Below are 25,234 nucleotides of genomic sequence, written 5' to 3'. Positions count from 1 at the left end.
GATCCTGATGGAAAAGGGCATTCCGGTTGAGGTCATTTCAACGCTAATAAAGGCTAGGAAAGATGTGACAGCAAAACATTATCACCGCATATGGCGGAAATATGTTGCTTGGTGTGCGGCTAGGAGGGCCCCCACAGAAGAATTTCAGCTGGGTCGATTTCTGCACTTCCTACAGTCAGGAGTGACTATGGGCCTAAAATTGGGATCCATTAAAGTCCAGATTTCAGCCCTGTCTATTTTCTTTCAAAAAGAACTGGCTTCACTGCCTGAAGTTCAGATGTTTGTTAAGGGAGTGCTGCATATTCAGCCCCCTTTTGTGCCCCCAGCGGCACCGTGGGATCTCAACGTTGTGTTGGATTTCCTAAAATCACATTGGTTTGAGCCACTTCAGACCGTGGAATTAAAATATCTCACGTGGAAAGTGGTCATGCTTTTGGCCTTGGCTTTGGCTAGGCGGGTGTCAGAATTGGCGGCTTTGTCCTGTAAAAGCCCCTATCTGATCTTCCATATGGACAGAGCAGAATTGAGGACGCGTCCCCAATTCCTCCCTAAGGTGGTATCAGCGTTTCACTTGAACCAACCTATTGTGGTGCCTGCGGCTACTAGGGACTTGGAGGCTTCCAAGTTGCTGGACGTAGTCCGGGCCCTGAAAATATATGTTTCTAGGACGGCTGGAGTCGGAAAGACTGACTCGCTGTTTATCCTGCATGCACCCAACAAGTTGGGTGCTCCTGCTTCTAAGCAGACTATTGCTCGCTGGATCTGCTCCACGATTCAACTTGCACATTCTGCGGCTGCACTGCCGCATCCTAAATCAGTAAAAGCCCACTCCACGAGGAAGGTGGGCTCTTCTTGGGCGGCTGCCCGTGGGGTCTCGGCTTTACAACTTTGCCGAGCTGCTATCTGGTCGGGTTCAAACACGTTTGCAAAATTCTACAAGTTTGATATCCTGGCTGAGGAGGACCTTGAGTTTGCTCATTCGGTGCTGCAGAGTCATCCGCACTCTCCCGCCCGTTTGGGAGCTTTGGTATAATCCCCATGGTCCTTACGGAGTTCCCAGCATCCACTAGGACGTCAGAGAAAATAAGAATTTACTCACCGGTAATTCTATTTCTCGTAGTCCATAGTGGATGCTGGGTGCCCGTCCCAAGTGCGGATTGTCTGCAATACTTGTATATAGTTATTGCTTAACTAAAGGGTTATTGTTATGAGCCATCTGTTCGTGAGGCTCAGTTGTTATTCATACTGTTAACTGGATATAGTATCACGAGTTGTACGGTGTGGCTGGTATGAGTCTTACCCGGGATTCCAAATCCCTTCCTTATTGTGTCAGCTCTTCCGGGCACAGTTTCCCTAACTGAGGTCTGGAGGAGGGGCATAGAGGGAGGAGCCAGTGCACACCAGTAGTCCTAATTCTTTCTTAGAGTGCCCAGTCTCCTGCGGAGCCCGCTATTCCCCATGGTCCTTACGGAGTTCCCAGCATCCACTACGGACTACGAGAAATAGAATTACCGGTGAGTAAATTCTTATTTTTTACACTCACAGCGCTTCGAGGAGGTGGTACCGGAGGTGGAAGAGGGGGAGGATCTGGAATCAAATGCTAAGTTAGATGATTCCTCTGCTGCACAGGGTGTAGACTCGCTTATTATTGCAATAAGAGATGTTTTAAATATTCCTAGCAACGAATCTGATGTGCAGCGATCCTTTTTTCTCTGCACAGAAAATGGTACAGGTCACATTTCCTGACTCAAGGGAACTGGATTACCTTTTTAGAGAGCCATGGATTTCTCCTGATAAAAAATTCCAAGTGTCCAAAAAGTGGCTAGCCACCTACCCGTTTGCCCAGGAAGGGCGTAAAGTATGGGAAACTTCCCCTGCCGTTTCCAGGGGCTACGGCCTTAAAGGAACCTGCAGATTGGAAAATAGAAGCAACGTTAAAATCTATTTATGTTGCAGCGCGGGGGCATCCCAAGGGCCTGTTATTGCAGGATGTTTGGTGACGCACGCCATACACACTTGGGCTGGTAACATTCAGGAGGGCCTAGCAGGTGATAAGTCCCTGGCTGACTTAGTACTGCTTGTTTCGCATATTCAGGAGTCTACCCACTTCCTCTGTGATACCATCAAAGGAATCTGTGTTATTACTGCCAATGGTAGAGGTACTTGCATTATCTGCATGCAGAACGTTGTGGTTACGCCAGTGGGTAGTGGACGCTGAGTCTACGAAGAGTGTGGAAGCCTCACCCTTCACAGGTGATTTGCTGTTGGTGAATTGCATACCTGGATTTCGAAGGAGACGCTGGAGAGTCCACGTTCCTCCCCTCTGCTGCTCCGCCACCTAGGCGCTCTTACACTGGACCTTTTCTGCAGTCCTTTCGGACAGCGCGCTTTAAGGGTAAAGCCAGAGATGCCTCAAATGCGGCACGAGGTTCCAGAGGTAAGTCTAGCAAGCTGGCTACCACAGGATCTCAGGACCAGAGCGTCAGCTCTGGCTCCTCAAAACCCTCAGCATGACTGTGTCCCTCTGCTCCAGGGGAATCTCAGGGTGGGAGCTCGTCTGAGATTCTTCAGCCCCATTTGGAACAGCTCCTGCCAGGACACCTGGGTAAAAGACCTGATCTCCGAAGGCTACGAACTGGAGTTCGACAGTCCTCCATCGCAAAGGTTTTCAAATCGGGTTTACCGTCTTCAGAAACCATGTGCCTCACCCTACGGTAGGCCATTTAAAAGCTGGTCCAGATCCAGGTCATTGTCCCTGTACCACTTCAGCAACGGAGCGAAGGATACTATTCCAGCCTTTTTGTGGTACCAAAGCCAGATGGTTCAGTGAGACCTATTTTAAACCTCAAATCATTAAACCCATATCTGAGGGCTTTCCGTTTCAAAATGGGAGTGTCTGAGAGCAGTGATCTCCGGTCTGGAGGAGGGGGAACTCTCTATATCTCTGGACATAAAGGACGCCTACCTCCATGTCCCAATATGGCCGCCTCATCAGATGTACCTCAGGTTTGCTCTGATGGAGGAACACTACCAGTTCCAGGCACTATCCTTCGACTTATCCACAGCCCCAAGGGTTTTTACCAAGGTAATGGTGGAGATGATGTTACACTCAGGATACCTGGACAATCTGATTATAAAAGCAAGGTCAAAGGAAATCCTGCTGGACAGCATCTTCCGCACGACATTCCTGTTGTCACGCCACGGTTGGATTCTGAACTCTCAGAAATCCCACCTGGAGCCTACCCAGTTCCTCGGAATGATCCTGGACACGGTGACTCAAAAAGTTTTCCTCCCTGCAGACAAGGCGGAGGCTCTTCAGGAGTTTGTTTGAGTGGTTCTATAATCACGCAAGGTCTCGGTACATCATTGCACCCGGGCAATATGGTGGCCTCCTTCGAGGCCATTACGTTTGGCAGGTTTCTTGCAAGGACCTTCCAACTGGACCTCCTGAAGAACTGGTCGGGTTCATATCTGCAGATGCACCAAGTCATTTGTCTATCACCAAAGGCCAGGTTCTCTCTTCTGTGGTGGTTACAGCCCGCAAACCTCTTGGCAGGGAGAAGCTTCGGGATCCAGGATTGGATTCTCGTGACCACGGACGCCAACCTTCGGGGCTGGGGCACTGTTAATCCAAGGGGCACAGTTCCAGGGCTGGTGGTCAGAACTCGAGGCCTGCCTTCTGATAAACATACTGGAACTCAGAGCGATATACAATGCTCTGCTGCACGGAGCTCATCTGCTCCGAGGTCAAGCCATTCAGGTTCAGTCAGACAATGCCATGGCAGTGGCATACGTCAATCATCAGGGAGAAACAAAGAGCAGGGCCTGCATAAGGGAAGTATCCAAGATTCTCCTTTTGGTCGAAAGGAATGCAAGTGCGGTGTCGGTCATTTTCATTCCAGGAGTGGACAACTGGGAGGTGGACTTCCTAAGCCGCCACGACCTCCACCCAGGAGAGTGGGGCCTGCATCCACAGGTGTTTTGGAGGATAACAGATCTGTGGGGACATCCACAGATCGATCTGATGGCCTCTCGTCTCAACAACAAGCTTCCGTGCTGTTGTTCCAGGATGAGGGACCCTCTAGCAGCGGCAGTGGATGCGCTGACTGCACCGTGGGATTACCAGCTAGTGTACCTGTTTCCTCCGATTCCTTTACTTTCCCGGATCCTAAAAAGAATACAAAGAGAGGTGGTACAGGCAATACTCATTGCCCCCGACTGGCCTGGTATGCGGATCTTCTGGCCATGGCAGTAGAAGAACCCTGGGCCCTCCCACTACGGGAGGATATTCTTCAGGAAGGGCCGTTCATCTACCCGGACTTGCGGCTTCGTTTAACGGCATGGCGGTTGAACGGAACATTCTAGCTTAGTAGGGTATTCCGGATAAGGTCATTACCACCATGATTCAGACCAGGAAGCCTGTCACGTCGAAACATTACCACCATATCTGAAAATGATACGTCTCCTGGTGTGAGGGCCGGGGATGTCAATCTGTGGCACTTCTTGTGCTTCCTACAAGCTGTCGTGGATATGGGTCTACGGTTGGGCTCCATCAAGGTTCAGATCTCGGCCTTGTCCAACTTCCTCCAGAAGAAATTTGCTGCTCTGCCTGAGGTACAGATGTTCCTGCAGGGTGTCCTGCATATTCAACCTCCCTTTGTGCTACCCACGGCTCCTTGGGCTCTCAACATGGTTCTGATATTCCTACAGTCCTCTTGGTTTGAGCCTCTGATGTCAGTGGAAGGCAAATTCCTCACGTGGAAGTGGGTAATGCTCTTAGCCTTGGCTTCCGCTAGGCGGGTTTCACAGCTTGATGCTTTGTCCTGTAGGAGTCCCTACCTGGTATTTTATGCGGACAGGGCAAAGCTCAAGACTCATCAACAGTTTCTGCCTAAGGTGGTCTCTGCGTTCCACCTAAATCAGCCTATTGTGGTTCCGGCAACCTCGGCCACTGCCTCTCTTCCTGAGTCCTTGGATGTGGTGCGAGCCCTGAGGATTTACGTCAAGAGGACTGCGACTGTCCACAAATCGTTTTCCGTGTTTGTCCTCTACGGGTCTTCCTGTTTCCAAGCAATCCGTCACCCGTTGGATTACGTTTACTATTCAACAGGCCTATGCTTCGGCGGCCTTCCCTATTCCTAGGTCTGTCAAGGCCCACTCTTCTAGGTCTGTGGGTTCTTCCTGGGCGGCTGCCTGTGGTGTCTTGGCTTTGCAACTATGCCGGGCCGCTACGTGGTCGGGGACAAACCCGTTTTTCAAGTTCTACAGGTTTGATACTTTGCCAACGGAAGATGTCCAGTTTGGACATACGGTGTTGCAGACGTCTCAGCACGTTCCCACTCATTCTGGGAGCTTTGGGACGTTCCCATCGTAATTCATTGTTCCCAGTATCCCTTATGGATGATAGAGAAAAGAGGATTTTAATTACCTACCGGTAAATTATTTTCTCTGACGTCCTAGTGGATGCTGGGAACTCCGTAAGGACCATGGGGAATAGACTGGGTCTGCAGGAGACTGGGCACTCTAAAAGAAAGATTAGGTACTATCTGGTGTGCACTGGCTCCTCCCTCTATGCCCCTCCTCCAGACCTCAGTTAGAATCTGTGCCCGGCCAGAGCTGGGTGCTCCTAGTGGGCTCTACTGAGCTTGCTAGAAAAGAAAGTATTTGTTAGGTTTTTTATTTTCAGTGAGATCTGCTGGCAACAGACTCACTGCTACGTGGGACTGAGGGGAGAGAAGCAAACCTACCTGCTTGCAGCTAGCTTGTGTTTCTTAGGCTACTGGACACCATTAGCTCCAGAGGGTTCGAACACAGGGCCTGACCTCGATCGTCCGTTCCCGGAGCCGCGCCGCCGTCCCCCTTGCAGAGCCAGAAGACAGAAGAGAACGCCGAAATCGGCGGCAGAAGACTCCTGTCTTCATTAAGGTAGCGCACAGCACCGCAGCTGTGCGCCATTGCTCCCATAGCACACCACACACTCCGGTCACTGTAGGGTGCAGGGCGCTGGGGGGGTCGCCCTGGGCAGCAATTATTATACCTTTTGGCAATAAAAATACACATATACAGTCTGGCGCTGTATATGTGTAAAAACCCCCGCCATTAAGTTACACAAAACGCGGGACAGAAGCCCGCCGCTGAGGGGGCGGGGCCTTCTTCCTCAGCACACCAGCGCCATTTTCCCTTCACAGCTCCGCTGGAAGCAGCTTCCCAGGCTCTCCCCTGCAGTATCCTGATACAAGAAGGGTAAAAAAGAGAGGGGGGGGGGGGGGGGGGGCACATAAATTTAGGCGCAAATAAGATAATTAAGCAGCTATTGGGAAAAATCACTTATTATAGTGTAAATCCCTGTGTTATATAGCGCTGTGGTGTGTGCTGGCATACTCTCTCTCTGTCTCCCCAAAGGACTTTGTGGGGTCCTGTCCTCAGTCAGAGCATTCCCTGTGTGTGTGCGGTGTGTCGGTACGGCTGTGTCGAAACATGTTTGATGAGGAGGGTTACGTGGAGGCGGAGCAAGGGCAGATAAGTGTGGTGTCGCCCCCGACGGGGCCGACACCTGATTGGATGGATATGTGGAAGGTCTAAACCAACAGTGTCAACTCCTTACATAAAAGGTTCGATGACGCAGCAGCCTTGGGACAGCCGGGGTCTCAGCCCGCGCCTGCCCAGGCGACTCAGAAGCCGTCAGGGGCTCATAAACGCCCGCTAGCTCAGATGGTGGACACAGATGTCGACACGGAGTCTGACTCCAGTGTAGATGAGGATGAGACAAATGTACAGTCTACAAAGGCCATCCGATGCATGATTACTGCAATGAAAGATGTATTGCACATTTCTGACGTTAACCCGGTTACTACCAAGAGGGGTATTATGTTTGGGGAGAAAAAGCAGCCAGGACTTTTCCCCCATCTGATGAATTAAATGAATTGTGTGAAGAAGCGTGGAGTTCCCCTGATAAGAAACTAGTGATTTCTAAGAGGTTACTAATGGCGTACCCTTTCCCGTCAACGGATAGGTTACGTTGGGAAACATCCCCTAGGGTGGACAAGGCGCTCACACGCTTATCTAAAAGGGTGGCACTGCCGTCTCAGGATACGGCTGCCCTAAAGGAGCCTGCGGATAGAAAGCAGGAAGCTATCCTGAAGTCTGTGTATACACACTCTGGTACTCTACTGAGACCTGCTATTGCTTCAGCCTTGATGTGTAGTGCTGCAGCAGCATGGACTGATACCCTGTCAGACAATATTGATTCCCTCGACAGGGATACTATTTTGCTAACCCTAGAACATATAAAAGACGTCTTATATATGCGGGATGCCCAGAGGGACATTTGCCTGCTGGCATCTAGAATTAATGCAATGTCCATTTCTGCCAGGAGAGTATTATGGACTCGGCAGTGGACAGGTGATGCTGATTCTAAAAAACACATGGAGGTTTTGCCTTATAAGGGTGAGGAATTGTTTGGGGACGGTCTCTCGGACCTCGTATCCACAGCAACAGCTGGGAAGTCGACTTTTTTACCTCAGGTTCCCTCACAGCCTAAGAAAGCACCGTAATATCAAATGCAGTCCTTTCGGCCTCAGAAAGGCAAGCGGGTCAGAGGCGCATCCTTTCTGGCCAGAGGCAAGGGTAGAGGAAAGAAGCTGCACCAAGCAGCCAGTTCCCAGGAACAAAAATCCTCCCCTGCTTCCACTAAGTCCACCGCATGACGTTGGGGCTCCACAGGCGGAGCCAGGTGCGGTGGGGGCGCGTCTCCGAAACTTCAGCAACCAGTGGGTTCGCTCACATGTGCATCTCTGGGCTGTACAAATTGTATCTCAGGGATACAAGCTGGAGTTCGAGGCGACTCCCCCTCGCCGTTACCTCAAATCAGCCTTGCCAGCTGCTCCCAGGGAAAGGGAGGTAGTACTGGCGGCAATTCACAAGCTGTACCTCCAGCGGGTGATAATCAAGGTCCCCCTCCTTCAACAGGGAAGGGGTTACTATTCCACAATGTTTGTGATACCGAAACCGGACGGTTCGGTGAGACCCATTCTGAATTTAAAATCCTTGAACACTTATATAAAGAAGTTCAAGTTCAAAATGGAATCGCTCAGGGCGGTTATTGCAAGCCTGGAAGAAGGGGATTTTATGGTGTCGCTGGACATCAAGGATGCTTACTTGCATGTCCCCATTTACCCACCTCACCAGGAGTACCTCAGGTTTGTGGTACAGGACTGTCATTACCAATTCCAGACGTTGCCGTTTGGTCTCTCCACGGCACCGAGAATATTTACTAAGGTAATGGCCGAAATGATGATACTCCTTCGGAAGAAGGGAGTTATAATTATCCCGTACTTGGACAGTCTCCTTATAAAGGCGAGGTCCAGAGAGCAGTTGTTGGTCAGCGTAGCACTCTCTCAGGAAGTGTTGCAACAGCACGGCTGGATTCTGAATATCCCAAAGTCGCAGCTGATTCCTGCGACGTGTCTGCTTTTCCTGGGCATGATTCTGGACGCAGAACAGAAGAAGGTGTTTCTCCCGGTGGAGAAGGCCCAGGAATTGTCATCTCTGGTCAGGGACCTCCTGAAACCAAAACAGGTGTCTGTGCATCACTGCACGCGAGTCCTGGGAAAGATGGTGGCTTCTTACGAAGCAATTCCCTTCGGCAGGTTCCATGCAAGGATCTTTCAGTGGGATCTGTTGGACAAATGGTCCGGATCGCATCTTCAGATGCATCGGTTGATCACCCTGTCCCCAAGGGCCAGGGTGTCTCTGCTGTGGTGGCTGCAGAGTGCTCATCTTCTCGAGGGCCGCAGGTTCGGCATAGAGGACTGGGTCCTGGTGACCACAGATGCAAGCCTCCGAGGATGGGGGGCAGTCACTCAGGGAAGAAACTTCCAAGGACAGTGGTCAAGTCTGGAGACTTCACTACACATAAATATACTGGAACTAAGGGCCATTTACAACGCCCTTAGTCAAGCAGAGCCCCTGCTTCAAAACCAACCAGTACTGATTCAGTCAGACAACATCACGGCGGTAGCCCATGTAAACCGCCAGGGCGGCACAAGAAGCAGGATGGCAATGGCAGAAGCCACAAGGATTCTTCGATGGGCGGAGAATCACGTGCTAGCACTGTTAGCAGTGTTCATTCCGGGAGTGGACAACTGGGAAGCAGACTTCCTCAGCAGGCACGACCTCCACCCGGGAGAGTGGGGACTTCATCAAGAAGTCTTCACACATATTGTAAATCGTTGGGAACGGCCACAGGTGGACATGATGGCGTACCGCCTCAACAAAAAGCTAAAAAAATATTGCGCCAGGTCAAGGGACCCTCAGGCGATAGCTGTGGACGCACTAGTGACACCGTGGGTGTACCAGTCGGTTTATGTGTTCCCAAGGTACTGAGGATAGTAAGAAAGAGAGGAGTAAGAACTATACTCATCGTTCCGGATTGGCCAAGAAGAACTTGGTACCCAAAACTACAAGAAATGATCTCAGAGGACCCATGGCCTCTGCCTCTCAGACAGGACCTGTTACAGCAGGGGCCCTGTCTGTTCCAAGACTTACCGCGGCTGCGTTTGACGGCATGGCGGTTGAACGCCGGATCCTAACTGAAAAGGGCATTCCAGATGAAGTGATTCCTACGCTGATAAAAGCTAGGAAGGATGTGACAGCAAAGCATTATCACCGCATATGGCGGAAATATGTTGCTTGGTGTGAGGCCAGGAAGGCCCCAACAGAGGAATTCCAGCTGGGTCGATTTCTGCACTTCCTACAGTCAGGGGTGACTATGGGTCTAAAATTGGGGTCCATAAAGGTCCAGATTTCGGCCCTATCTATTTTCTTTCAAAAAGAACTGGTTTCACTGCCTGAAGTTCAGACGTTTGTTAAGGGAGTGCTGCATATTCAGCCCCCTTTTGTGCCTCCAGTGGCACCTTGGGATCTTAACATTGTGTTGGATTTCCTGAAATCACACTGGTTTGAGCCACTTAAGACCGTGGAGCTAAAGTATCTCACGTGGAAGGTGGTCATGCTGTTGGCCTTAGCTTCAGCTAGGCGTGTGTCAGAATTGGCGGCTTTGTCATGTAAAAGCCCATATCTGATCTTCCATATGGACAGGGCAGAATTGAGGACTCGTCCCCAATTTCTCCCAAAGGTGGTATCCGCTTTTCATTTGAACCAACCTATTGTGGTGCCTGCGGCTACTCGGGACTTGGAGGACTCCAAGTTACTTGATGTAGTCAGGGCTTTGAAAATCTATGTAGCCAGGACGGCTGGAGTCCGGAAAACTGACTCGCTATTTATCCTGCATGCACCCAACAAGCTGGGTGCTCCTGCTTCAAAGCAAACTATTGCGCGCTGGATCTGTAACACGATTCAGCAAGCTCATTCTGCGGCAGGATTGCCGCATCCAAAATCAGTGAAAGCCCACTCCACAAGGAAGTTGGGTTCTTCTTGGGCGGCTGCCCGAGGGGTCTCGGCATTACAGCTTTGCCGAGCTGCTACTTGGTCAAGTTCAAACACGTTTGCAAAATTCTACAAGTTTGATACCCTGGCTGAGGAGGACCTTGTGTTTGCCCATTCGGTGCTGCAGAGTCATCCGCACTCTCCCGCCCGTTTGGAGGCTTTGGTATAATCCCCATGGTCCTTACGGAGTTCCCAGCATCCACTAGGACGTCAGAGAAAATAAGAATTTACTCACCGGTAATTCTATTTCTCGTAGTCCGTAGTGGATGCTGGGCGCCCGTCCCAAGTGCGGACTCTCTGCAATACATGTATATAGTTATTGCTTAACTAAAGGGTTTTTGTTATGAGCCATCCGTTGAATGAGGCTCAGTTGTTGTTCATACTGTTAACTGGGTATGGTTATCACAAGTTGTACGGTGTGATTGGTGTGGTTGGTATGAGTCTTACCCTGGATTCCAAATCCTTTCCTTGTTGTGTTAGCTCTTCCGGGCACAGTTTCCCTAACTGAGGTCTGGAGGAGGGGCATAGAGGGAGGAGCCAGTGCACACCAGATAGTACCTAATCTTTCTTTTAGAGTGCCCAGTCTCCTGCGGAGCCCGTCTATTCCCCATGGTCCTTACGGAGTTCCCAGCATCCACTACGGACTACGAGAAATAGAATTACCGGTGAGTAAATTCTTATTTTCTCTTAGTCCATAAGGGATACTGGGCGCCTGCCTCTGTGCTTCACTTTCCTGCAAGTTATTGTTCTTGTGTGAAGTTGTTAATTTCAGCTGTTGCTGTTTTCTGGTTTCACTAGCAGTTGCTAGTTTTGTTGCTGCTTTGTGCTGGTTCGTTACTCTCGCCACTCGTATCTTGTTATGTTTCCTCCTCTCAAGTATGTCTACTCCTTCGGACACCGTTTTCCTAGACTGAGTTGTGAGGGAGGGCATAGATGAGAGGAGCCAGCACATCCTGTTGAAGATGGACCCCCATCTATACCCCCATTGTAATTCAGTGTTCCCAGTATCCCTTATGGACTACGAGAAAAGGATTTACCAGTAGCTAATTAAAATCCTCTTTTTTAAGACCTCAATATGTGCACATTGTTACAAAGTGCTCATAGGAAGGGAAAAACATTGTGACTGAGGGCCGACATGCCATTGTAAGAATGCAAACTAGAAACCCTGACGTTGCACTATATATTTTTGGTACACACCTTATAGTTATTTTGTTTATTACAAAATCCTTATGTGATATGCAGCGACTAGATGGATATGACCACTATGGGGTTATTCAATTAGTGCAAAATGTTCCGACAGTCGGAAAAACTGCACTTTTTATCCATTTTTAGGTCGAATGTAAATTCAAAGTGCCAATCTTTCGACTGTAGAAAAATCCGGCACTGTCTGTAAACGCGTGGACTGCCGAATTACTCGCTGATCCACGTGTTTTTGTCGAAGACGCGGCTGTTTTTGACTATTTTCCATGGATGCAGATTCAACTTGTTAACAAGAAAAAGTGGCCAAAAACAGCCGGGATTGAATAGCCAAAATATCCAGACATAGTTGAATATACCCCTATGTATTTTCACTGTTAATGTTAATGTGTTTAAAAAGGATTGTGTTCAAAAACACGTCCGAATAGTAACTCTTACTCCTGTGTCATATTTCCCAACAGATAATGGAAAATGCAGAAATTAACAACATCATTAAAATTGTTGGTTTGCAATACAAGAAAAGTTATGATGATCAAGAATCCCTCAAATCTTTGCGTTATGGAAAAATCATGATTATGACCGATCAGGTAATTTCACTGGTGTTCCCGTAATGAGTGGTTAGCCACCATCTCTTGCTGAACTGTCTTTATGAGGCTGTTTAGGACTGTAAAACTGGCTTCTCCATATACTGTTTTGCTGTATTTTTCTTTTACTTATATTGTATAGCTTCCGAAGACTACAGTGTTTTTTTTCTGTGATAATGATTTGTAACATACTGCAACAACATGCCGTAGCTCACCCTCCCCAAAGTGTTAAGGCCCGTACACACTGGCCGATATATCGGGCGTTCTCTTGAACGGCCGATATATCGTGGGTCCGTCGGCCAGTGTCTACGACCGATACGTCTGTGAACTCCGTCGTTCACAGACGTATCGCGTCGGCCCTCAGCACAGCCGACGGCCAATATATCTACCAATTATATTGGCGCGTCGCTGTGTGTGTACGGCGGTCGGCCGACCGCCCGTACACATGCTGCTGCGGCCGTCGGTGATTGACAGCTGAACTGGGCGGGCGTGGATCGGGCAGTGTGTATGCTCAACACACTGCCAGATCCATCCATAGATATATCTGCCGATCAATTGATCGGCAGATATATCTTCCAGTGTGTACCCACCTTTATACATAGTATTTATTTAAAGACTGACTTTAACATTCCATTGTGTTCCAGAGGACACAGTAAAGGTCCATACACACGGAGCGATATAGCTGAGTGATTTTGACTATATATTCAAAATCGCACAGAAAGTTAGTGCATATCGCGCTGTATGTACAGAGCCAGCAATAGCGATGCGCATCCCTGCCAGTTCGCTATCGCTGCTAAAAATATACTATGCAGGCAAGTAAATTTTGGCTAGGTCGCTGCAAAAGAAAAAGCATCCCCTTGCTTAAACGAGTTAGCCAAAATCGCTAGTCAGAATCGCTGGTAAAGTTAGTCAAAATCTCCTACTGCCAGTTCAAGGAAAAAAGCTCAGTCAAAATATCTCATAGACAAAATCTCTCCGTGTGTATGGACCTTAAGGCTTTAGATAAAAGAAAAAGCATAATTAATGCATCATGTCCTAAAGAAGGTCCAAAGCCACTTAGATAAGGAGTCTAGAAGTTAGTTTTATGTGTGATGGTTAAATTATACCCTAATTTTAAATCGTTATGAAAAGAAACATGGTTTATTAGTTGCATGTCTGATGAAAGGTGTAGCAGCAATGTTAATATAATAACCAGAAAATTGACTTATTAAGAATAAGAAGCTATGTTTATGTAGGTCAGTAGAATTTCTACCAATTCTATTTTTTCATCAAATTTCTTTTCTTTTTTTCCCCATTTATTTCTTTTCTTTTTTTTAGATTCTAGTCATCATGTAGTAAAGCTTTGTTGTATACATACGGGGAATTTAGTTGAACGCAAGTTTGTTAATCCATAGTGGATTTAAACCGTTGTCTGCATCACGCCTGGCACTAAAGTCTGGTGATGCAGTTTACGACAACGAATGCCCGGTGCAATGCTTTTAGCGCACGCAGTAACACCGCAACTTGCCCAAAGGCACTTTTGGATTTTGCATCTCAGGAGGGTGCGATGAGTAATCCACTAGTTGCAGATTTACAGTGCAGACAATTGAATAGCTTTGGGTAGTCCTCTCATTTGCTTTCAGTTGAATTCCAACCCTTTTTGCTCCTCAGTTATGTGTCATCACTTTCTGAAGCTTAATATAGTCAAGGCTGAACTCCTTCTCATGTTATTGCCCCCCAACACCTCTCCTTCACTGCAAACTATACCACCTTTCCTTCAGTCCCCTTAATACACTGCCTTGGTGACACCATTGACTTGTCACAGTCATTCACTCGACATATCCAGTCCCTCACCAATTTCTGTCTGTTCAATCATCTGTACATCACTAGTATTAGATGCTTCCCTTCCCTTGACTCCACACATACCTGGTCCACTGGCATATCTCCAGCTTCAACAGCTGCAGCCTTCTTCTCTGTACTTTTCCATTCACACCTCATCTATCTTCTCTGCAATCTTTTCTTAATGCTGCTGCCAGACTGATCTTTCTTGCACCTCTGCCTCAACACTCTAATCCCTTCACTGACACCTCTTCCCCTTCTGAATTCCATTTCTGCTCCTTTTTCTGGCCTTTAAAGGTCTCCTGCTTATTCCTCTCACGCCCACATCTCCAACCTCCTCTCCCTCCCACACACTTTGGTCAGCTTGTTGCTCGCCTCTTCTTTCATCACCTTTGTATTTTAGTTTCCAAGATTTCTTCCGTCCTGCCACTAATCTACGGAACACACTCTTTATCTCCATCAGACTCTCCCCCCAAATCCTGCTCCTTCATATGCTACTCAAAACTTCTAAAGCTCAAGTAATTTTCTGCTGCGGGGTACACTGGTCTCCACAGGGAATGACATTGGGGTGTAGAGTAGGATCTTGATCCGAGGCACCAACAAGCTAAAAGCTTTGACTGTTCCCAGAATGCATAGCACTGCCACCTCTATAAACCCCGCCTCCGTGCACAGGAGCTCAGTTTTGTAGTTGGTGCCATGCAGTGCAGGCATACAACAGGTAGGCTGCTCCAGCAGCCCTCAGAAGAGGTTTTTTTAAGTGAAAAATAAAGACTTCAAGGGCTGCAGCAGAGACACTGTGAGTGTTAGATGTCAGTCAGACATCTCCTGCTGCAGCTCCATCACCTCCAGCGGCGCCTTATACTCCCACGCCTTGGTTGCCGGGTACTTACAGCGGAGGCTCCGGTTTTCATCTGTTAGTCACACACCCCACCGCAGCTCTCCAGGATCGCGTGGTCGCACTCAGGGAGGAGGTAAGTGGGTCCCCCAGGCGGAACCGCTGGAAATCGCGATCCGGCGCGGCCGGTGGGTGGCGAGCCGCGCGCGCTGGCGTGGACACGGTGGTAGTACAGGGACCCCACTAGACCACCAGGGTGTTTCACAAGATATACTTATTGTGTATTTGTCTCTCTGATTTTTAGTCACCATATACCTCTGGAACTCTGTCTGTGCTAATACACTACTCGGGGGGGAGAGGGGGGGGGGGGGTTCTTGTCAGGTGTTGTGCTGCTGATATTGTACTGTTGCATTGAATTGAGCTTTCAGATATGTCCGCTACAAGGGGTGACGGAGCTGGGTCTGATCCCACAGTGCGTGGTGGTGACGCTGCAGCCACGTTTGAGGAAAATATAGCAGCAGAGGGTTCAGGTTCTGGGGGTTCCTTACCCCCCAGTGGGACCGTAGTAACGGGAGTTCAAAAAGATCCTCCTTGGGCTACTTTCTCCACGTTATTGAATATGCTGGTAACTAGACTTGTGCCCCCTATGGGACCTCCTGTGCCAGTTCAACCGCTTATGGTCCCTGCGATTAATCCGCCATGGGCAGATCAACTGTCCACTCAGTAACAGCAATTGAACCAATCACTGACTAAAAAGAAATCTCACCCTCGTCCACCTAAGACCAAAGGGTCCTCTAAGCGGGCCATTACTTCCTCACAATCCACCAGCGTCCCAGACACCTAGTCTGATGAGGATGGCGTATATACTGACCCCACAGACACTGATTCTGATACTTCTGATGGGGAATCTGTTTCACAGGTGGATGTTCCTGACTTGTTGGAGGCTATCAGGTTAATCCTTCAAATTACTGATGACCCAGAGCCTGATACTGCCCCCTAAGAAACAGGACAGATTTAAACATCAGAAAGTGGTTAAACAAGTTTTACCTCACTCTGACCATTTAGTTGACATACGTATGTACAGGCTGTCCTTCCAGTTCCTGCTACCATCAAGGCCCATTCTACTCTGTCTGTTGGACCTTCTTGGGCGGCCCGCCGTGGTGTGACTCTTGAACAATTGTGCAAGGCGGCTACATGGTCCTCAGTGAACACGTTCATAAGGTTCTCTGCCTTTGATACTTCCGCCTCCCAGGATGCTTCCTTTGGGTGCCGGGTCCTTGTGCCCGCTACAGCGTGTCCCCTCCTATGAGGAACTGCTTTAGGACATCCCCAATGTCATTCCCTGTGGAGCCCAGTGTACCCCGCAGCAGAAAACGAATTTATGGTAAGAACTTACCGTTGTTAAATCTTTCTGCGAGGTACACTGGGCTCCACAGGGCGCCCACTCTGACGCACTTAACTTCTTTGGGTTGGTTTGGCATTAGCCGCTGACACTTTCTCCTGTTGTGAGAATGAGGTGTATGTGGCTACTAACGGTTGTCGTCTTTTACCTGCTACTGCATTGGACTGGTTAACAAAAACTGAGCTCCTGTGCACGGAGGCGGGGTTATAGAGGAGGCGGTGCTATGCATTCTGGGAACATTCAAAGCTTTTAGCCTGTTGGTGCCTTGGATCAAGATCCTACTCTACACCCCAATGTCATTCCCTGTGGAGACCAGTGTACCTCGCAGAAAGATTTAACGGTAAGTTCTTACCATAAATCTCGTTATTCCAGTTCATGCATCTAATTAAGAATCTGCCTGAAATTATGCATAGATATTTTGATTACCCATTTCATTGTGTCTACTGTTTGTATCATTGCTTTGTACAAAGCTGTGATGCCCTATAAATAAATGCTAATTATCACTTATTTATCATTACACAGGATCAAGATGGCTCCCATATTAAAGGCTTATTGATTAACTTTTTCCATCACAACTGGCCATCCCTGCTGAAACACAGTTTTCTTGAGGAGTTCATTACTCCAATTGTTAAGGTACCGCTAGCTTTAATCTTTGTTGTCTGCTTCAATGTGGAGGTGCATTTAACAGGTGAGAATCTTTCTTTTCCAAGGCAACGAAAAGTAAACAGGAGATGGCTTTCTACAGTATTCCTGAGTTTGATGAATGGAAAAAACAAATAGAAAACCAGAAACTGTGGAAGATAAAGTACTACAAAGGTGTGTATTTGTGTGTGGTGGTGGACATGTTATTTCTCTAACGTCCTAGAGGATGCTGGGGACTCCGTAAGGACCATGGGGAATAGACGGGCTCCGCAGGAGATAGGGCACTTTAAGAAAGCGTTGGATTCTGGGTGTGCACTGGCTCCTCCCTCTATGTCCCTCCTCCAGACCTCAGTTTTACACTGTGCCCAGAGGATGAAGGGCGCACTGTAGGGAGCTCTCTTGAGTTCTTTGCTACAGAAAGCATTTTTGTTTGGATTTTTACTTTTTCACAGGGAGCACTGCTGGCAACAGGCTCCCTGCATCGATGGACTGAGGAGAGAGAAGCAGACCTACTTAACTGATAGGATCTGCTTCCTCGGCTACTGGACACCATTAGCTTCAGAGGGGGTGAACACAGGTTCGTCCTAGGCGTCCACCCCCGGAGCCACGCCGCCGTTCTCCTCACAGAGCCAGAAGAACAGAAGCAAGAAGACGTCTCAGGCGGCAGAAGCCTTCAGCGGCTTCACTGAGGTAGTGGGGGGGGGGGGGCACCCTGGGCAGCAATAATAACACCTCTTAGATGGCAAATCGGTATATACATGTACAGCTGGGCACTGTACATGTATATAATTGAGCCCCCGCCATTTTACACTATTTTGAGCGGGACAGAAGCCCGCCGCCGAGGGGGCGGAGCTTCTCCCTCAGCACTCACCAGCGCCATTTCTCTCTCCACAGAACGCTGAGAGGAAGTTCCCCGGACTCTCCCCTGCTTACAAACGGTGAAGGGAGTTTAAAAAGAGAGGGGGGGGGGCACATAATTGGCGGATAAAGTATAATACAGCGCTGCTGGGGAAAAGCATTCTGTGTTGGTCTCCAGGTTGTTGCGCTGGGGTGTGTGCTGGCATACTCTCTCGGTCTCTCCAAAGGGCCTTTCAGGGGATACTGTCTTCAGAAAAAAGTTTCCCTGGTTGTGTGCAGTGTGTCGGTACGTGTGTGTCGACATGTTTGATGAGGAAGGCTCGCTTAATGTGGAGGGGGGAGTGCTTGAATGTCAGGTCGCCGTCGGCAACACCGACACCGGACTGGGTGGATATGCTGAATGTCTTGAATGCAAATGTAAATCTCCTGCATAAAAGATTAGACAAGGCTGAAGCTAGGGATCAGTCAGGTAGCCAGTCCGTGCCTGTCCCTGTGGTGCCAGGACCTTCAGGGTCTCAAAAGCGCCCCATATCTCAGGTCGCTGACACAGATACCGACACAGATACTGACTAGTGTCGACTATGAGGATGCAAAATTACAGCCGAAGGTGGCAAAAGGTATTAGGTACATGATTATTGCCATAAAAGAGGTTTTGCATATCACGGAGGAACCCCCCTGTCCCTGACACGAGGGTTCACATGTATAAAGGGAAAAAGCCTGAGGTCACGTTTCCGTCCTCATTTGAGCTAAGCGAATTATGCGAAAAGGCTTGTGAATCTCCGGATAGGAGACTCCATGTTCCCAAAAGGATTCTCATGGCGTATCCTTTTCCACAGAAGGATCGGATACGATGGGAATCTGCGCCTAAAGTAGACAAGGCGCTGACACGCTTATCCAAGAAGGTGGCACTGCCTTCTCCGGATACTGCTTCCCTCAAGGATCCTGCTGATCGCAAGCAGGAAATTACCATGAAGCACATTTACACACATTCAGGAACTATAGTTAGGCCGGCCATGGCGTCGGCCTGGGTTTGTAGTGCTGTCGTGGCATGGGCATACTCCTTATCTACGGAGATGGACACCTTAGATAGGGATACCATTCTAATGACCATGGAGCATATCAGAGATGCTGCCTTGTATATGAGGGATGCTCAGAGAGACATTTGTTTACTAAGCTCTAGAATAAACGCTATGTCTATTTCTGCTAGGCGGGTCTTGTGGACCCGACAGTGGACGGGAGACGCCGACTCAAAGCGGCATATGGAGTCATTGCCTTACAAGGGGGAGGAGTTGTTTGGAGAAGGCCTCTCGGACTTAGTCTCTACTGCTACGGGCGGTAAATCGAATTTTTTACCTTATGTTCCCCCGCAGCATTCTAAGAAGGTACCACATTATCAAATGCAGTCCTTTCGTTCCAATAAAAACAAGAAGGTACGAGGATCGTCCTTCGTTGCCAGAGGTAAAGGCAAGGAAAAAGCTGCACTCAGCTAGTTCCCAGGAGCAGAAGTCCTCCCCTACTTCCGCAAAGTCCACAGCATGACGCTGGGGCTTTCGGGGGGGGGGGGGGGGGGTCAGATCAAGTGGGGGCACGTCTTCGTCTTTTCAGCCACGTTTGGGTTCAATCACAGGTGGATCCCTGGGCATTAGAGATTGTGTCCCAGGGATACAGACTGGAATTCGAAGACATGCCCCCTCGCCGGTTTTTCAAATCGGCTCTGCCGGCTTCCCCGTCAGAGAGGGAGCTAGTGTTAGCGGCAATTCACAAATTGTACATTCAACAGGTGATAATCAAGGTTCCTCATCTCCAGCAAGGAGAGGGTTATTATTCATCCCTGTTTGTGGTACCGAAACCGGACGGTTCGGTCAGACCCATTCTAAATCTAAAATCCCTGAACCTGTACTTGAAGAGGTTCAAGTTCAAAATGGAATCGCTCAGAATGGTCATCGCCAGCGTGGAGGGAGGGGATTGGATGGTGTCCCTGGACATAAAGGATGCGTACCTTCATGTTCTGATTTTCCCCCCTCACCAGGCGTTTCTGAGGTTTGCAGTACAGGATTGTCACTACCAATTTCAGACGTTGTCGTTTGGTCTTTCCACGGCCCTGAGAATTTTCACCAAGGTAATGGCGGAAATGATGGTGCTCCTGTGCAAGCAGGGAGTCACAATTATCCCGAACTTGGACGATCTCCTTATAAAGACGAGATCTCGGGAGAAGTTGCTGGACAGCGTGTCTCTGTCCGTGAAGATGTTGCAGATGCACGGCTGGATTCTCAATTTACCGAAATCCCAGCTAGTACCTGCAACGCGTCTGACCTTTTTGGGCCTGATTCTAGACACAGACCAAAAAAGAGTTTTTCTGCCGGCGGAGAAGGCTCAGGAGCTCATAGCCCTGGTCAGGAACCTTTTAAAGCCGAAAAAGGTTTCGGTGCATCATTGCACAAAGGTTCTGGGGAAGATGGTGGCTTCATACGAGGCCATCCCCTTCGGCAGGTTCCATGCGAGGACTTTCCAATGGGACCTATTGGACAAATGGTCCGGGTCCCATCTACATATGCAGAAACGGGTCACCCTGTCTCCCAGGGCCAGGGTATCTCTCCTGTGGTGGCTGCACAGTGCTCACCTCCTAGAGGGTCGCAGGTTCGGCATTCAGGACTGGATCCTGGTGACCACGGACGCGAGCCTCCGAGGTTGGGGGGCTGTCGCACTGGGAAGAAATTTCCAAGGTCTCTGGTCAAGCCTAGAGACTTGTCTCCACATCAATGTCCTGGAGTTAAGGGCCATTTATAACGCCCTACGCCAGGCGGAAGAGTGGCTTCAGAACAAACCGGTTCTGATTCAGTCGGACAATATCACGACAGTGGCTCATGTAAACCGCCAAGGCGGCACAAGGAGCAGAGTGGCCATGGCAGAGGCGACCAGGATTCTGCGCTGGGCGGAAGGCCATGTAAGCGCACTATCAGCAGTGTTCATCCCGGGGGTGGACAACTGGGAGGCAGACTTCCTCAGCAGGCACGACCTGCATCCGGGAGAGTGGGGACTTCATCAAGAAGTCTTCACACAGATAGTGGATCGGTGGGGACTGCCTCAAATAGACATAATGGCGTCCCGTCTCAACAAAAAACTAAAGAGGTATTGCGCCAGGTCAAGAGACCCTCAGGCGGTAGCGGTAGACGCTCTGGTGACACCATGGGTGTTCAGATCGGTCTATGTGTTTCCTCCTCTGCCTCTCATACCCAAGGTGTTGAGATTACTAAGACTAAGAAGGGTCAGAACAATTCTCATTGTTCCAGATTGGCCAAGGAGGACTTGGTATCAGGATCTGCAAGAGTTGCTCACAGAAGATCCGTGGCCTCTTCCTCTAAGGCAGGACCTGCTGCAGCAGGGGCCCTGTCTGTTCCAAGACTTACCGCGGCTGCGTTTGACGGTATGGCGGTTGAACGCCGGATCCTAGCTGAAAAAGGGATTCCGGAGGAGGTCATTCCTACCCTGATCAAGGCTAGGAAGGATGTGACATCGAAACATTATCACCGTATATGGCGGAAATATGTTTCTTGGTGTGAGGCCAGAGCTGCTCCTATGGAGGAGTTCCATTTGGGCCGTCTGCTTCACTTCCTTCAAACGGGAGTGAATTTGGGCCTAAAATTAGGGTCCATAAAGGTCCAAATTTCGGCCTTGTCCATTTTCTTTGAAAGAGAATTGGCTTCTCTTCCTGAAGTACAGACTTTTGTGAAGGGGGAGTGCTGCATATTCAGCCTCCCTTTGTACCTCCAGTGGCGCTTTGGGATCTTAACGTGGTATTAAGTTTCCTCAAGTCACCTTAGTTTAAACCACTCAAAACAGTGGAGTTGAAATACCTCACTTGGAAAGTGGTCATGTTGTTGGCCTTAGCTTCTGCAAGGCGTGTTTCGGAATTAGCGGCTTTATCATATAAAAGCCCATACCTGATTTTTCACGTGGATAGGGCAGAGTTGAGGACTCGTCCTCAATTTCTGCCCAAGGTGGTCTCATCTTTTCATATGAACCAACCTATTGTCGTGCCTGTGGCTACACGGGACTTGGAGGACTCGGAGTCCCTGGATGTGGTCAGGGCTTTGAAGATTTACGTGACCAGAACAGCTAGGATCAGGAAGACTGAAGCTCTGTTTGTTCTGTATGCGGCCAACAAGGTTGGCGCTCCTGCTTCAAAGCAGACCATTGCTCGCTGGATCTGTAACACGATTCAGCAGGCGCATTCTACGGCAGGATTGCCATTGCCTAAATCGGTTAAAGCCCATTCCACTAGGAAGGTGGGCTCTTCTTGGGCGGCTTCCCGGGGGGTCTCGGCACTACAACTGTGCCGAGCTGCTACTTGGTCGTGGTCAAACACCTTTGCAAAGTTCTATAAGTTTGATACCCTGGCTGAGGAGGACCTCCTGTTTGCTCAATCGGTGCTGCAGAGTCATCCGCACTCTCCCGCCCGTTTGGGAGCTTTGGTATAATTTCCATGGTCCTTACGGAGTCCCCAGCATCCTCTAGGACGTTAGAGAAATAGGATTTTACTTACCGGTAAATCTATTTCTCGTAGTCCGTAGAGGATGCTGGGCGCCCGTCCCAAGTGCGGACTTCTTCTGCAAGACTTGTATATAGTTATTGCTTACATAAGGGTTACGTTATAGTTGGTCGGTCTTGAACCGAGGCTATGTTACTTGTTCATACTGTTAACTGGGTAGTTTATCACAAGTTATACGGTGTGATTGGTGTGGCTGGTATGAATCTCGCTCTTAGGTTACATAAATCCTTTCCTCGTCCCGTTCATATCCTCTGGGCACAGTTTCTCTAACTGAGGTCTGGAGGAGGGACATAGAGGGAGGAGCCAGTGCACACCCAGAATCCAAAGCTTTCTTAAAGTGCCCTATCTCCTGCGGAGCCCGTCTATTCCCCCATGGTCCTTACGGAGTCCCCAGCATCCTCTACGGACTACGAGAAATAGATTTACCAGTAAGTAAAATCCTATTTTTTTTTTTTTCCTTTTATTTTAATGACGAAAATCCAATACTGCTTTATGTATTCGTTTGTAAGAATTCTCCCCTACACAGAAGGCTGACACTGTTCTCAGCATCTTTGGTCCAGCAGATATATTGGTGTAGTTGTCACAGACACAGAATACAGGAAGCTGTTTAGTAAATTTGCTAGAGTGACATCACAGGCACAAATGAGTTACTCCATGACGTCACTGAAAGTTACCGAATTGGGGCGCTTCATTCTCATGAGCGTTGAGTCCACTTACAAGATGGCTGCTTCCACTATGATAGCCACCTCTTACCCCAACAATCAGCACCAGATGTTGATGTTGCGGATGTCCTCCCTAAAATATTAAGACACAAATATTTACAGCAGCAGTTATAGCTATGTAAAATCAACTATAAAACTAAATATAGTAGCTACTCCTGTGGAATTACCATATCATTTGGCATGTGCTCCTTTTGCACTATTGGAAGCACAATGTGTATGGTGATTGAAATTGAAGTGTGAATATAAACTCTTTTTTTTTTTTTTTTTTAAATACGAATATTAACACCTATTTCTGTTACTCAGGTTTGGGTACGAGTACTGCAAAAGAAGCTAAAGAGTATTTTGCTGACATGGACAGACACCGAATTATTTTCCGATATGTCGGCCCAGAGGATGATGCCGCAATCACTCTGGTAAGAATCACACTTGCGCCTAGCTAGTGTGAGTTAGCACACATCCCTTTATCAAAAAAGTCACATTAATCGTTTAAAGAGAAAGTTTGATACTAGTGTTTTAAATGCCATAAAGAAATAAAACCATTACTACTTATAACGCCCTGTGCTGAAGTATTAATTATTTTTAATCATATAAGTTTGATTAAAACAAAAACAAGTTTCCTCTTAGTCCACCACTTTCTGGTTCCCTCCCGGCCATGTGTTGTAATGACAGGGAACACGTTTCTGAACACACGGCTGCGCTATACTATTAGTTTGCAGCAATTGCAAAGAGATTTAATTTTGGTGTGATGATAATGCTGTGGCAAATGACTGCTTGCTTAAGTCACTATGTCCACTTACATAGGGCCACTTATGCAAGAAACAAATGTTCACTGCATCAAAAAGTAGTCTTCAGCATCATCCACTGCACATGGCGTGGTAAGTTTCTTACCATGCTCTATTTCATTACCATGCCGAAAAACTGAGAATTAAACTTTCTAAGCGTTCTGTATCAGATACAGTATGTAGACAGATTTCTCTGATTTGCCTTGTTTTTTCTTTGGCTCAAGTATTTCATGAGGTTTTTCTGATCCGGTTATCTCACCTGAACCCCCGCAGGCTTTCAGCAAAAAGAAAATTGACGACCGAAAAGAATGGCTCACAAACTTTATGGAGGACCGGCGCCAACGCCGGTTGCACGGGTTACCTGAGGTAACGTAAGTGGGGAAGAAAATAAAGGTGGTGAGGCAAGCAAGTCTGCTTTGGTCTTTTCTCATTGGACGTCTTTTGTCACCTGCAGCAATTCTTGTATGGTACAGCCACAAAGCACTTGACTTTTAATGACTTCATTAACAAAGAGCTGATCCTGTTCTCTAACTCGGACAATGAACGGTCCATTCCTTCTCTTGTTGATGGTGAGTAGGAATCGTGTCCACTAGAAACGTAATAAAAATCTGGATGTTGAGCAAGAAAAAACACTTGATGATCTTAATGTTTTCCAAAAGCTGTGTATTAAGGTGATTTACAGTCTATATGAAAGAACTCACTAAAGTCTACACTAAGAATTTATACAGAACAGATGGGCTTTGTATCGGGGTTTACACAGGCTAATGGAAGCTGTCTGTCTTTAGGCTTAGGATATTTAACCTTTTTTATAATTTGTGTGTGGGAGTCCACTATATCCTACTTCTGTTTTATGGGTCATCTTTCAAGGAAGGTCTAAGGGCACCTCCATCCTCTTCCAAAAAGTGTACGTGAGATAGTTCTTAGCGCTAGGTGAGATTTTCTTATCTGCAGACTGAATTCCATTTCTCCGGTGCTAGGTATAATGGCAGCAGATTCCAGCCAGGAAGTTGACTTTCAAATTGACGACACCATACTTGTGATATGTTTAAAAGGTTCACAATGCTAACATTTTGAAAATATCAGCATTAATCAGTGTCAACATTGTGAATTTCGGCATGTCATTGGTTGACATCCTGAACAGGTTGACATTGTGCTGACATAACAAATGTTGATGTAGAGCACAGCCATTGGTGGCGTTTAATTACCTGCTAATTCCAGGTCGCTTAATTTAGTGATGTCCCATCAATTGGTGTTTAAAAGCTCAGTGCTGGTTTCATAATGTCTAAATAATACACAGTGCTAAATAGACTATTGATTATTATATTGACTACTATTGTGTATGGAAATGGTACATTCTGTTGTCTGTGACGGCTTACTATGCGGTTTGCTTACCTTGCCA

At 48.1% G+C, this 25,234-nt stretch overlaps 1 protein-coding gene across 1 annotated transcript in view; it reads left to right on the top strand.

The window, feature by feature from the left end:
• The window catches only part of TOP2B (DNA topoisomerase II beta), a 222,270-nt gene that overhangs the window by 102,461 nt on the left and 94,575 nt on the right, over positions 1-25,234 (top strand). The window contains exons 13-18 of the mRNA XM_063922226.1: positions 12,105-12,230; positions 16,805-16,915; positions 16,993-17,098; positions 23,357-23,466; positions 24,109-24,201; positions 24,290-24,404. Of these exons, the coding sequence (XP_063778296.1) occupies positions 12,105-12,230; positions 16,805-16,915; positions 16,993-17,098; positions 23,357-23,466; positions 24,109-24,201; positions 24,290-24,404 (661 nt within the window). The remainder of the gene's footprint in view (positions 1-12,104; positions 12,231-16,804; positions 16,916-16,992; positions 17,099-23,356; positions 23,467-24,108; positions 24,202-24,289; positions 24,405-25,234) is intronic.

Source organism: Pseudophryne corroboree, chromosome 5 (assembly GCF_028390025.1).
Source record: "Pseudophryne corroboree isolate aPseCor3 chromosome 5, aPseCor3.hap2, whole genome shotgun sequence".
Classification (NCBI taxonomy): Eukaryota; Metazoa; Chordata; class Amphibia; order Anura; family Myobatrachidae; genus Pseudophryne; species Pseudophryne corroboree.
This window is presented reverse-complemented; position numbering and strand designations above follow the sequence as displayed.